Here is a 13,974-nt window from a genome sequence, read left to right as displayed (position 1 = left end):
GCTGATACGTTATTGGTCAATACAGCTTGGACTATTAATATAAAGCAGAATACTTCCAATGCAAAACATCCAGACCCCCTAAAACAGACTCTATACTATTGAAAATGTAACAAAAATTGGTTAAACATATATTTCTTGCCTTACATCACATCTTCCTCTTCTACTATAAATTGGATGGATATGTCTATGCACTCAGGCTAGCCTGAAATGCCTCATTGAGCCTTATGAGAGTTTTCCAGGCAGACTTGGCTGAGCACATGAGCAGGAAAACACAATAGTAAAAGTAATTTAATTGCTTCATGAAGCTCAATGCCAACACGGGCTTAGCGGCTCACTGCTCGTAAATCATAGTATTGTCATATCTCAGATTCAAATTCTAAATGCAAAAAACCCATCCCTCACGCACATGCTAGACTGTGTCTGTACAAAGTGGCATCCTCTCTTTTAACGCCTTCTTTTAATCATGCTGATAAAGATTTCATTTATTCACTGCCACAAAAGTACAGATAGAACTAAGCTCTCCTTTCACTCTTCTTGCAGTGAAATAGACCATTTCACCATAAGGCTTTAATCAAATCCATTATCTCACAATAACTTGTTATTACTAACATTTAATTGCCTTTCTGCCACCTTGGTGATGATGAACAACCAGTACTTTGGTTTTAATGTGTTTGTTTTCCTCAAAAGATATGAGGAAAGAAAAGGCAGAACTCCAGAGGTGATTAAAAAAGTTCCCTAATGTCTTCATAAAAATTGTTACACCAATTTCTCCAAACTCGCAGTGGTTTTAAAGTTTCTTCTAAAGTTGCTATTAGGGATAGCAAAAGTACTCACTCTCGTCATTGAAACAGAAGTACACACATTATGTAAGAAAGACTCAGGTACAAGTAGAAGCAACAGTTCTTAACTTAAGTTAAAGTTTGAAAGTACAGGCTCTGTAATGTACTCAGAGTACAAAGTAACCAACTGAAACAGTATAGAACCAATCACAAGACAGAGGGCAGGACATGACGTTTTGATGAATTAAATCGGATCGTTAGCTATCATAAAGCGTGTTAATTTGTTGGAAGCCAAATTTCCCAAATTGGACAATAAAGTGCATCGTATCATAACGTATCGCATCGTAGGACTTTCTTGTTCTGACCGATCAGCAAAGGAATTATCTTAATTATAACTGTCCCATCCATTCAGGTTGATCAGTCTATACATTTAGAAAGCCACGAGCAATTATGCAAAATAATAATAATCAAGAACTCACATTAAGTGCAAGTAGAAAGAAGGAAGAAAGAGAGAGACGTTTTGTTTGGTTGAACAGTTTTCCTTATATTGTGGTTTTCCAGAGTTAGATTAATATAAGAACAATTGCTTTGAATTACAATTGGTGCTGAGTTTTTCTTTATGTAAGACAATGTTAGGGTCTGCGTTTTATCCTTGTGTGACATTTTGATTTAGAAAACCCCAAACTGACAAACTAAACCTTTCTTAAAAATCAAAATCCACAGACTTATCATCAATGCCAGGAGAGAGACCTCCTGGACCTAAACAAATATTAAAATAATAAAATAAAAACGCATCTCAAAGTCAAACTGTCACAAAAGATAAGGGTAAAAAGAAAAGAGTTGGAGTACAGACCTGAAAACTTACACACAGTAAAGCCGTTTTATTGGTAACATTGCTTAGTAGTTTGCACTTTCTTACCAGAAACTTTTGAAAAGACTTAAAAGTTAACACAAAAACACGCAGGAACAAGTCACTCACCATGGCCAACATAATCACTCTCTTTCACATCTCTCTATTGCCGCTTCACACATTATTGATCCCATTATTTTAGCATCCTGACAGACATTCAAAGCTGTAAATTAGGTCACAGTGCTGACAGTCAGCGACCTTGCCAGAGTAATCCTGTCCTGCACTTGTCGAGCAGGTGCTTTGAAACTCCCCGAGTAGTCTCACAACCTTCCTCTTACTACTGCTCTGTGACAGACGCAACAGGTACTCTAATGCTGCCACATACAAAAAGCAAGCTCCTAAATCACGGCACCCTCAAAAGGATTAATCTTCTAATATCTTACCCTCCATAAGCTCCGAATGTGAAAGCTCTTTTCCTCTGAGGCATCCTGCTGAACGGCTGATGAGGCTTTGCAGGAATCGGTGCACTTAGCTACACGAGGCTAAAGAACAACAGTCATACCCTCCTTCTTTTCTACCTCTCTTTGTGTCTCCTCTCTTTCTCTACCTCTTTCACTCCTCTCCTCCCGCATTGTCTCAGCCCTCATCCTGAGTGTGTGTGTGTGTGTTCTGTCTGAGTGTTTTATGTGTGTACACATGACGCCCCCCCCCCCTCCTCGTTGTGTCTCCTCTCCGCTCTCTGACTAAGTAGCTCCTATCTCTGGCAGATTAAGAGGAAAGGTGTCCAGCTGTCCTGGAAACAAACAGCACTATTACTAAGACAAGGTGTTTCTCATTTTCTAGCAGGAAGAAGGCACAAAATACTTAAATTTCCTGCTCGTGTCCTATGAAAGCTACTTCCCCCGGAAGCTTAACTCTAAGGCTATACTCATGATGTGAATCTCAAGTGCTCTTCGCTTAAGAACGGGTCTAGTGGGAAACAAATATGAAGGCATAGAGAGGTAACAATACACTTCAAGGCTGCTGCTTTGTTGCAGATTCAAATAATTAATTGACTTTGCCATATCGCCCCTTTAGAGCAACAGTAAGGTTATTACTGTGAGCTAAATAATCTAAAGATAACTATCTATTCAGAAAATAAAAGAGATTCTGATTAAAACAGGTCGTGATGCTGAATGAAGTTTTTTGAAAAGTAAGTACCAGTGTTTCTCTGGCACTGTCTAGCTAACAAAGGAGCTGCAGCTAGCTAGTTTGTACATGTTAGCCTTGTGTTTTGGAGAGGATTACTGCACAGGACAGTACAAGGTTTTCTGAGGAGCCAGACAAACTGACCCGTGATTTAAAACGATAAAAGTACTCAATGAAGAAGTTTGTGTATAAAAATGTGTGTCTTTCTGGCACTCTTTAGCTCAGGAGATGCCAGATAAGCTCAGGCTAGCACGCTCTCTTCTCAACATAACCGGTCTCTTTTCAGCTGTCCTTTCCAATAAAAGGCAGAAATGGCCCCCAAAAAATATCTTGAATAAAGGACGGTGATGTGATGTGAAAACCCAAGCCTACACTAAACAGAGGCTCTGCAACAGCAAAGTCTAACAAAGTCAAGCCGTTATGTTGTCCTCACACTTTAACACTGAAACAAACAGCGCCGTCATATTGGTGTCCCACTGTGTGATCTCACACAGCGCTCCAACCATGCAGAAGCAGGATGCATCTTTCTCCTCCCCTGTTAACACAGACGTCGTTTTGCCTCTCTTATTTTTTGTTGCTGCCAAATTAATGGCGAAACGACTTCCCCCTCATCGTTCCAACTTCTTACCCTTTACAAAGACTCACTACAGAAGCACAGCAGTCCCCGTCTTGAAGAGGCTCTGAAAAAAGGGGCATGGAGAAGAAAGCAGTCGGCTGATAGAAACGCCTCTTTCAGCTAAAACATGTACGTCATAGTAGTAGTTTTATGTGAAGCTAAACTGCTGAAAGGGATAAAAAAACAAAGCTTGTATCACACCAAGACATTGGAAAGTAAAATATACAATCCAGCTGAATGGTTTAGGCGAGCAACTTTTTCTCTCATTATATATTTGGAGTTGTTAATCAGCCTATATGCTCGGGACTGATTTCTTTCTTTCTCTAGCCTTTAAGCTTCAGTAAACTGGCAGACAGTTTATATCATGCTGGAAAATGCAGTGCCAAAGAGCCATGCCAGCTGACGTCAGATACTCATTTGGCGTTTGTCCTTTCACAATGTCACTGTTGTTGTTGAGTTTCCATTCAGAGCCTGATGATTTGAAACCAAACAGAGCCTATCGTGTTACCATCTGAGGGAACCACACACATCTGAAGCAGCGGCTGTTCTTTAACTGGAAAACGTTTGCTTTTGGGTTTTTTTTTTCTCGAAAAAAATAAATTGCAGTTTAGACTCGAATTTCCTGGTTTGTTGGCCTGTATTAGTTGACAATTCCCACTGAGGTAGATGTGGCCTGAAAAGAGGTTGAGAAGGATTATCTGATGTTTGCAGTTCTCTCGTGTCACCTGACCTATTTCAACCTGGTAGTTCTGGCTCTGTGACCGACTTTCAGAGGTTTTGCTGTGATCACACTTCTCCCTGCAGAGCAGAGAGTGACACTTCTACCTCTGGAAAGTGACAAAATTTCTCTCAAGCTTCCATCAATAAATGGACACCTACAGCATGTTGTGAAAGTGATCTCTATGTCACTCATTTTATGGTCAAGTAAGAGAGGACGATTATAATTTATTAATGTTATTTCTAAACGGGGAAAGTACAATATTAAACAGTCTTAAATCTCCAGATTTAGTTTCTTCTCATTTTATTTCCTCTAGAGATTTTATCCCTCTCTCTATTTCTCCATCCTCTCATCCTACTTTCTACTCCTCCTCTGTCTGTCTATGCTATATATCTGAGTACATTATAAAGTTTCCTGCCACCATGAGTTAGTATATCCTCCCCTGACCTGTCTGGATCAAGTGTATAGATTGTCCTCTTGTCCCCTTCCTCATCAGTGCTTATGTCGGGGTGCCCCAACGACTCCCCTGTCGACCTTTTGTCGACAGGGGAGTCTGACTGGTCTGACTGGACTCTGGCCAGACACTGGCAATAAATCAAATCAGAAGCTGGTCGAGGAGAGGACACAGGAATGTGTCATGCATATCCACAGTGTCCCCTTCAAGGTCCTTCATCTCCTTTGTCGACTGACATTGATACTCAATGTCCTGCAATGATGCTTTAATATTTTACGATTCTGGGTCCGTATCTGTATAACAAACATCAATCCTCTGTGTGAACAGACCTAAACACTTGGCTGGAGATTAAATATTGTATTGTAAAATAAAGTGATAGAACTGCAGAAAAAGAGAAACAGAAGACATTAGTAACTATCTATGTTTGTGTCATAACCTCAGAGCTTACGTCAAATACATTTGAGCCTGAGTGCAAGAGTCATTGAGTCCCTTCTCTGCAGAGGTTTGTCAGCATGTTTTTTATTTCTTGATTTTGAAGCTGGAGAAGTTGGCCAGTTTGCAAATTAAAGGATGTGAACTTTTGTGAACTTTTTGGTTCTTTTCTTTTTCAACACATTCCAACTCCCACCTTTCAAATGGCAGATTCTAAAAATTGGAAACATAAAAGTTTAGACTTTCAAATGAAGGGGTCAAGTTAGGGTCAATAAAAAAGCAACATCTGGTTGGACTTGCAAATAGATGTCTCAATGAGGTCAGCTTTTGTTTCTGAAGACGTGATTTGAAGCTCAACGGTGGCGATCACTTTGAAAAGGCTGACTAACTAGTAATAATCAATCTAGTAATAGGAAGAGGTGGAGCTAAGGTGGGGCTTAAGCCTCCTGGCAAACAACTCCAACACATCCACCTGTCAATCATAGCCATGACACTTATTATGCAAATGTATGAATTACTACACTTATATTACAGTTTACCAACAAAGAACAAGCTACAGAGACCATAAACATGTTTAGTACCAGGCTGGAAACATTTTTATATTTCTGCTGTAGAAGTGTGCATTTTAACAAAGGACCTAACAGGGGTTCTTTAGCTTTTGCAGCTAGCCTCGAGTGGACATTCGAGGAACTGCAGTTTAACATATTGGCTTCATTTCTCAATACCAGAGGTCTGTGCTTGGTTTAAATATGTATTTAAGCAACTCAACTGATGCTCAAAAGTTACATTTCTAATGTCCTTTGATGCACATGTATGTGTAAGTACATTACAAATTAACATATGCTATGTAATCTCAAAAGAGATTCACATATTAACAAAAGCCACTTTTGACTATTAAAAAAAAAATTCTGGTTCTGTTAGAATAAAGTCAAAGAATGATGGTAGCATGGTGTAGAAACCAGTTTGTAATTCCACTGGTCATGATGTCCTCTTTGAAATATTTTGTGACAGAATCAGCTCAGTCCGGTGTTGTATTTTCAGCCGCACAGATAAATGAACGATCATTCAACCTTAAAGGAATACTTGAGGTAGCAGTGCGTCTCAGATCCTCTCGCTTTTATGCAACTACACCTTGCTACTTGACAGACACAACATTTTAAAGTGTATGAGATTGAATTGAGTGGATACTGTGCAGTATAGTCAGGGTGTTTTAATGCAGATCAAAGACAAAGCTGGCATGAGGGAGGGACTGATAAAAAAAAAGACACAGTTTAAAATCCATCTGCTACTACAGAGCTGTGGACTACCTATATATTCCACAGCCATGATCGGGGACTTGAGTCTACCTTGCACAAACTGAAGTCAAGAGAAAGGACCAATGATTTTCCTCACTAGCTTAATATGTTCTATATTTGACTGAACAACCCCTTCGCCCCTGCGATTTGTCTGCTGTTGGGATTGGAGAGGAGGGTGGCTGGTTAACAAGGTGGATGCATTATGGTGATTTTGCTAACAAAGAGGAAAGCATCCTCCTTTCCCACCATTTCAGTTGCAGAAGCTTTTTTATGCAGATTTCTCGTACTGGAAAATTCAAGTGTACTTCAACAGTACGGAGCGGACCACAGGCCCACATTTGCATCCACCTCAAATGAGACCTTTTTGATTTTAGAGCAAAGTGAAGAAATAACACATCCTCTTTTCATGCAGCCTTTTCCAAGATCCTCGTCTGATCATGACACTGAAATGTTGTATCTGTAGGAGAATGATTCTCCAGAGCCAGACATCTACTGACATACTTGTTACTGTCGCTGCAGTAATTTAGTTTCAAGAGCTCTTTTCACAGTTGCTTTTCTCTTGTGTATATCTCAAAAGATGTCCTTGGTAGAGATGTGGGAAGAGGGAAAAAATACACTATTTACCCAGATTGATTCGTGTGAGGCAGGTGAAAGGAAAAGGGCAGCTTGGTGTAATTAGTGGGCAGGCTTTATTCAGGGGACGTGGCAGGTTGGCTGAAGCGTTCTTCTAAAGCAGGTCAGCCTTGACTTTGAGGACTACACTGGCAACGGGATGAGGGAGACAGTAATGGGAGGCTGCCCTCTGTGAGATGGGGTTCAGTCCACCCTGAAATACTGCTGTCACATCGGTGGATAAATACTTCACTAACAAACCACTTCCACGGCAAGAGACAGAGTTACAACACTGAGCACAGAAGCTGACATGGAGAGAGAGCATTTAGTACAAAATGACAAATACGCTGTGAGGAGGAAGGAAGATAGACTGCTGACAGGGATATTTATCAAATTCACATGGCCACCATTTTTCTCTGGTGTCACACTCGGGGTGGGCAGCCAATGCAGTTTTCATGTTCCAGGTTTGTCAACCTTTGTAATAAGAGGAATAATAGATGAGAATTGACTGTATGCTAATATTAGTTCTTGGGATTATAGCTAATAGGTTATCCAATAGACTTTGATGTTTTACAATGAAAAATATGACTCAATGTCTGTAGTATTTTTTAGTTGCTGATTGGTTGTGAAGTTGTGAATATTAAAGGTCCAATATGTAAGATATTACTGTGCAGAAAGCTTTCAGGATTGATGCAGAGCTGGTTTAATACTGAAGCTTTAGTGTCCGTGACAAGCAACCTGCGTGCACATCGACTCTAGGGGGGGAAGGAGCGCCGTGAGACAGCTCTCCTCAATGTTTTGAATTTGGACTGCAGTACCCATTTTAAACACTAGGTGTCAGAGCTACATATTGCTCCTTTAACCATTTGTCAGATTCCCAGATTTCCAGATGTTAATACAATTTGCAAACCTGGGATACAACTTTGTAACTTTATAATTGCATTTTAGCATCCCACTCGGAGTGTGATGATGTTTAACTGGTAGAAGTGTGTATTATGGCGAAAAAAAATAGACAAAAGAAAAAAGAGATTCCAATAAGTGCTTCAGTGTCGTCTTTTTTGAAGACATATCAGAGGTCTTCTTGTATTCTAGATGTTTTTTCCACGGGTCTTTATTTATTATTTTCCAGTTTTATTATGTCTTCCTGAATTATTCATTATGTTATTGTGCTTTTATGTTTTGTAAAGCACCTTGTGATGTTGGTGTTGATGAGTGCTAAACAAATAACTTCAATGGAATTATACTGTGATAGTTGTGGGTTCCTCTCTCTGCACTCCCAACACATTGTTGCTTGATCCATCATCTATACGGACTTACTCATACACTGCAAGTTCATCCACACTCAACGCTCCAACGATCCACAACCTCCACACTGTCTGCAGGTGAGACCCATCCGTTGACCTTCCAGTGCAGTGACAGCTCTTCTACTGGGGGTCTTAGGGCTAAAGAGCTGTTACAGAGTAACAGTACGTGCCGCTTTTCCTCTGAGAACAGCAAAACAGCAAAAAAATATTTGCCGGCTGTGTACACAACCACACACCCCTGACTAGATCACAAGGACAAGTGGCTCTGCTTCAGTAGCCCGAAATGTCCACATGTCGTGTCTTCGTTTCCTTTTTACGACTTTCATGCCAGAAGAAAATGCAGTTTGCTTTATTTCAGACAGCACAGACCTCTTCCAGACTTACATATTTGAAATGTGGCAAGCTGACGGTAACAATCGGCCTATTCAAATCAGCAAAAAGAAAGATATCCTAAGGTAATAGTTTCTTTCCTTTTGAAGTCTTGAAACAGCATTCTTCAGCTTTTTAATGCATAAACAGTATATAGTGTTAAGTATTAAACCTTATAAATAAAGCTGGTTAAATAGCCTTCTCAGTGTGGGCAGGTTTTTATGTCAGAATAACAGACAGGAAAAGAGGAAGCCGAATGGGGAAACAAAAGCAGAAGTCGCCTTTGAGCAACATCACCCCTGTCTGTTTGCCAGAGGAACTACTTTTCATGCTCCCAAGCTGCTGAGTGTCTCAGGGGCTACTTGAGAGCTCCGTTTGACAACTTTGAATTTTAAGCAGATAGACTCCATTGCCTTTAAAGCACCAGAGCGTACTTTCTATAACGGGCTTCTAAAAAGGGAGAAAAGAGAGCAAGACGCAAGAAGCATTAAGGTGTTATCTTCTTTTATCTTTATGACACAGTCCATTATTCAATTTCCGGTTGTGCACATGTTACTGGACAGTAGAGTGGTGATCTTATGGAGCAGAAACAGCCAAATGCAACCAAACGAGATTCTCTTCCCCTCTGCCGTAAATTGCAAGAGCGAGATTATCGAGGGTGCTGACATTGTATAACTCGCTCATCAAAGACGGAGAGATTCCAGAAGGAACTTGGGAGATTATTCCTGTCCTCCATCACCCAGCGCCTCTAGATCTGACTGTCATGGATTTCACAACTCCTCTCCAGGCCAAGATAACAAGAGGAGGAGGAAGGCGGGGGCGTTGCATGGAAGAAGAAAAAAAAATTTGGGAGACAGAAGAAAAGAAAGAGGGTGTGCGTCTGAGACAGGCGACGGGGGTGTGGATATAGATAAGATGATTAGGCATGACGGGACACAGTTGCCTTTTGTTTCTGCTTTATCTGCCTTCATGCACCCCATGTACAGTCATGTGTAGCTTGTTGGAGAGGAGACAAAGAAGAAGAAACGTGAACACACAAATCGCACCAACAGAGTGGGAGAGTCTGTGAACGTGCCTCGAGAGAAATGAAGAGTAAGGACACGGAGTAGCAATTTACAACGCCGCTACACACACACAACCCCACTGAAAAGCCCCAGCAGGACGCATAACTCATCCTTTGGGGCGAATCTTGGAGCAGAAGCCCATTAAAACAAATAAAAGAGAGATGCAGAGAGTAGAAAGAGAAGCGAGGGAGAGAGAAACCAAGCTTATTTTTCATGTAACAACTAGTGAGTCGAGCAGGAGGAGAGAACCCCCCCGAGGGCCACATCCTCGGATTAATGACTTTACAGACGGAGAAGCAACAGAGACTCAGTTAGAGGCTGACTTTGATTTATCCACATGAGAGGCAGAAACAGGGACGGAGAGGAGGCAGGGAGAGATTTCTAATCAAGCAGGCTCATCGGAATGATCATTCATTCAGGCTTCAGGGCCCGTCCACATTCAACAACCCTCCGACCTGTTCTTGCCATTTGGAGTCGCCTGCTCGACAACTGCCATTAGAAGTTCTTACACACATGAAGAAACCCATGTGTACAGTTCACTGATTATTTGAAATATTCAAATATATCCTGTCCATTACAGGCTGAGCAATGACATTAATAAAAGACATTAAAACAATTAATCTTATTTTAGAGGTTTATAAATACAGCCATATGGCATTTTTAGGGTACAATTCAAATGGACCTGATCTTTGTGGATTGTGCAAAATATGACCATGCAAAGGACAGCTCGGACTACAACTGAACTAGAAATGGAAACCGGAGCAATTGTTATCCAGAAGGCTGTGTGTAGATTTCTACTTTTCTAGAAGAAGAAATACTTTATTGATCCCTTGAGAGAAAATTGAATTTTTACACTCTGTTGTTGAGATGCTACACACACATACACCAATATACTCACACATGCACAAACAGGATGCTATGGACTAACGGAGAGATGTGGCGAGGGGCTGCACAGGAAAGAGCGCCCGAGCAGTTGGGTCTTCAAGGCCTTACTCTAGAGCACCTGTGCACTGCTCAGGAAATACTGTAAGCCCCCAGACCAGATGCTAGACACACTGGGACTTGATCCGGTGTTCCTCCTTGGCGAGTCAAGACACTACACACTGACCTACAGCCACACAAAGAACTGCGGCCCCTACAGAAGTCTGAAATAGAATCTAATGTGTATGTAACACTTATCCAAGACAGTGCAAAAGAATGTAACATCATCTCTTAGCTTTAAAAACTCTTATAACAAAGTCACTGGATTGCTTTACTAATTTGTCTTATGACATCGTAAACTTATTTCCAGTGTGCTGAACTCGAACTGTTGGTCAGACAATAGGAAGCTTTATACAGTATGCAAACATTTTTACTTTAAATGGGCAATTTTCCTTATCTTTTTGTGATATTTTGGGCCTGGTGATTTATACATCATTAAAGAACCTGTGAATGGAGTTTATCATCCTCTTCTCCATGCCGGAATCAGAGTAATACAATTTAAGAGATAGGCGACTATGACACTCAAATCACTGTGACTCTGGAAGAGACCCACTCAATATGACTGACCTCACACTGCAGGAGACTGATATGGGCTCCAGGTGAGATTGCATATTTGCACAGAATGCGGGCCCTTGATGTTTCCTGCCATCCTCTCGATTGGAGTCACTTTGGGGCCAGTGTGGAGAAGATGAAAGACACAATAACAGCAAACCCACACTGTTGTAACAAATTGCAATTTGAGTACTGTTCGACTTGACAGACTTTATCAATTTAAGCCTATCCTAACTTATTTTTTACCGTTCAAAAACTACATATCATTTTATTTAAAAACCCTTACATCCGAAGAGTTTGACGAGGTTCTTTATCTTTGTTTGTGTTGAATATATCCTTGAAATGTTCATATACATTGACCTTTTGTGCAACAATTTGATATCATTTGTTTGGATTGTTTTCTTTGTCTTTGCTGTACTCAACAGATATTAAAAGCACCATGAAACAAATCAAACAAATCACAAGCAATTGCAACAGGTCGAGACAGTGACTTGTCATCGTGACAGAGAGACATCTCATTCAGAACTGCTGAGAGCATGGACGCTGCCGTCTCCAAGCAACACAGACAATGAAGTGCACCGTGCATTTAGAGTCTGTCCATGGTGCTGAAAGCTTTCAGCAGCAGCAGAGAGTTCTCATCATCCATTCTCCTGATCCACATAAAGATAACAGTATGTGTGTATCATTGTATTTGGCCGTGTTTAATAACCATTGAGCATCTCTCGAAATCTTTCATGATTTTATTATGGTGAGGATTTAGTATTTTGTAATGAAAAGATGATTTTGCTTTGGTTTAACATTCAGTGAGTAGAGAAATTCATTCAATGATCTTGTCGGATATGTCCCAAAGTCATGGCAATATCAGCTCGTTAAATTCACATTAGAAAACCTTGAGCTCAGGAGAGGCTTTCAGGCCCATTTTGGTGCCAATGATGTGTCCTCGAGCCACTCAGCACTTACTTTTTATATATATTTCTATAAACTCTCTAAAGTGAAATGGAAAGTGGATGGAAATATGGAAACTTTACCTTTTCAAATGAAGGTAAAAGAAATATCACACACTGACTAGTATAACCTGTCAGTTTGCTTGGCTTGCGTGGTATGAAACAGTTGCCTATGAAAAGTCTTGAAGAGACAAACTTTGGGATCCATTCATGGTAATGTCCATCTTAAAAATGTTATGCTACAGCTCTGTGTTCTTATTAAGAATATCGATCAATCATTATTTGTATAGCCCTGCCACTTACTAACAAATGCTATTTTAAAGAGCCCATATTCTGCCCTTTTTGGGGTTCATATATTTAATCTATGTACCTACTTTTGTACGTTCACAATAGCTAAAGTTCGAAAAAAGTGTCTGTTTTCATGTACTGAAATGTGCTCCCTCTACGCTCTGAGTCTATCAGCTGCACTCTGTTGAGCCCACACTGTTAGACCCCACATGGGCCAAGTCTGCTCTGATTGGTCTGCCGATCCGCTCTGTCGTTATTGGTCAGTTGCTCAGCACGCTTCTTGGAAATTTCAACATGAGCTGCAGGGCTTGCCACAACGAGCCAATGGGCTTAGATCAGTGATCTCACACTGACAATGACGCCGCACTGACAAATTTTTATCGAGGGGGGCTAGAACCGAGCGTTACATGCAGCTAATGCTACAGCTAACAGGAGGAGTGGGAGAAGCCACGTTTCCGCGGACTTTGAATTTTTGCACATAGATGTGCCTAAACATGCACAGGACACTTGGAAAACACACTAAAGAGCATATAAAACCAGAAAAAGCATAATATGAGCAGGTCTAATCTGTTCTTTTTAAGATATTATTGATACTATATTACATTAATCTGCCATGCTATAAAGCTCCATGAAGCTGAGAGAAGTCTGGTAATGGTTTACTATTGGTTCATCAACTGGAGTAACCCCTCTCACCATGCAAAACCACTGACTATATGGATTTAACAAAAACTACAGCCTCATAGCTAAATTAATGTTGGCATAATTTATTACCATGAAACACAGGTTAGCTTGCTGTTGAAGAAAGGGAAGTGTCACACTATCCAGAGTTATGTTATTGAGCAAATAAGCTAGCTAGCTATAATTTAGCAATGCTGCATGGATCCGCTGTTAGCTGCCTTTGAAAGCTAGCTAATAAAGTTACATTAAAAATAGAAAGCTAACCAGTTTATCTGACATTAAAGCTTCCTGTGCCAGGATAAAATGTACTGTTATCTAATCTACTTCTGACCTTATATCTAATTTTTTTGTAAGTTGGAATAATCTCACAAAACCAAAGGAATGTTTTCACCATTAACTGCAATCCCTGCTGATAAGAAGTTTTTTTCTAAAATGTCATGTACTTGTGTTTTTATAGTTTTACTAGTGTTCCTGTATAAAACTTTGTGTGGTCTATGTTTTGGGGGTTCTGGGCCAATTGTTTTTAGCTTGCATTGGACACTGTTGTCGAGGTAGGGGAACTTAAGACTCAAGGCATTCAGAAGCATGCATTCATTTCACAATACCTTTGAAACAAAGGTCCTGGATTTCTGGCTGAAAAGATGTAGAGGGTATAAATGTTTACACATTGGCTTTACAAAGCTTTTAAAAAGATGCAAGTTGATAAAATACCTTTCATTCTTCCATTACCAGGGCAACTATAAATTGATCTCTCAAACACAACCATGCTCTTAACAAATGCTGATATGTCGTGTGTTTTTAAAGGCCACACACAAGTCGTTTCCGCACCAAAAGTATTTCCCCATATTGG

General features: G+C 40.3%; 1 protein-coding gene across 6 annotated transcripts in view; it reads right to left on the bottom strand.

Annotated features, from left to right (window-relative positions):
* rap1gapb (RAP1 GTPase activating protein b) overlaps positions 1-13,974 on the bottom strand; it is a 142,437-nt gene that overhangs the window by 90,531 nt on the left and 37,932 nt on the right. For 3 of the 6 annotated variants that reach the window (XM_061041117.1, XM_061041120.1, XM_061041123.1), the window contains exon 1: positions 2,073-2,283. The exons of 1 other annotated variant lie outside the window; for it this stretch is intronic. In XM_061041117.1, the coding sequence (XP_060897100.1) occupies positions 2,073-2,116 (44 nt within the window). In that variant the 5' untranslated portion in view covers positions 2,117-2,283. Of the gene's footprint in view, positions 1-2,072; positions 2,285-13,974 lie in introns of those variants that run through there. 2 more of the 6 variants (XM_061041114.1, XM_061041115.1) reach the window with 1 other exon arrangement.

The sequence above is a fragment of the Labrus mixtus genome, chromosome 7 (assembly GCF_963584025.1).
Source record: "Labrus mixtus chromosome 7, fLabMix1.1, whole genome shotgun sequence".
In the NCBI taxonomy this organism is placed as follows: domain Eukaryota; kingdom Metazoa; phylum Chordata; class Actinopteri; order Labriformes; family Labridae; genus Labrus; species Labrus mixtus.
Note: the sequence above shows the minus strand (reverse complement) of the source record. Positions and strands in the feature narration are given on the sequence as shown.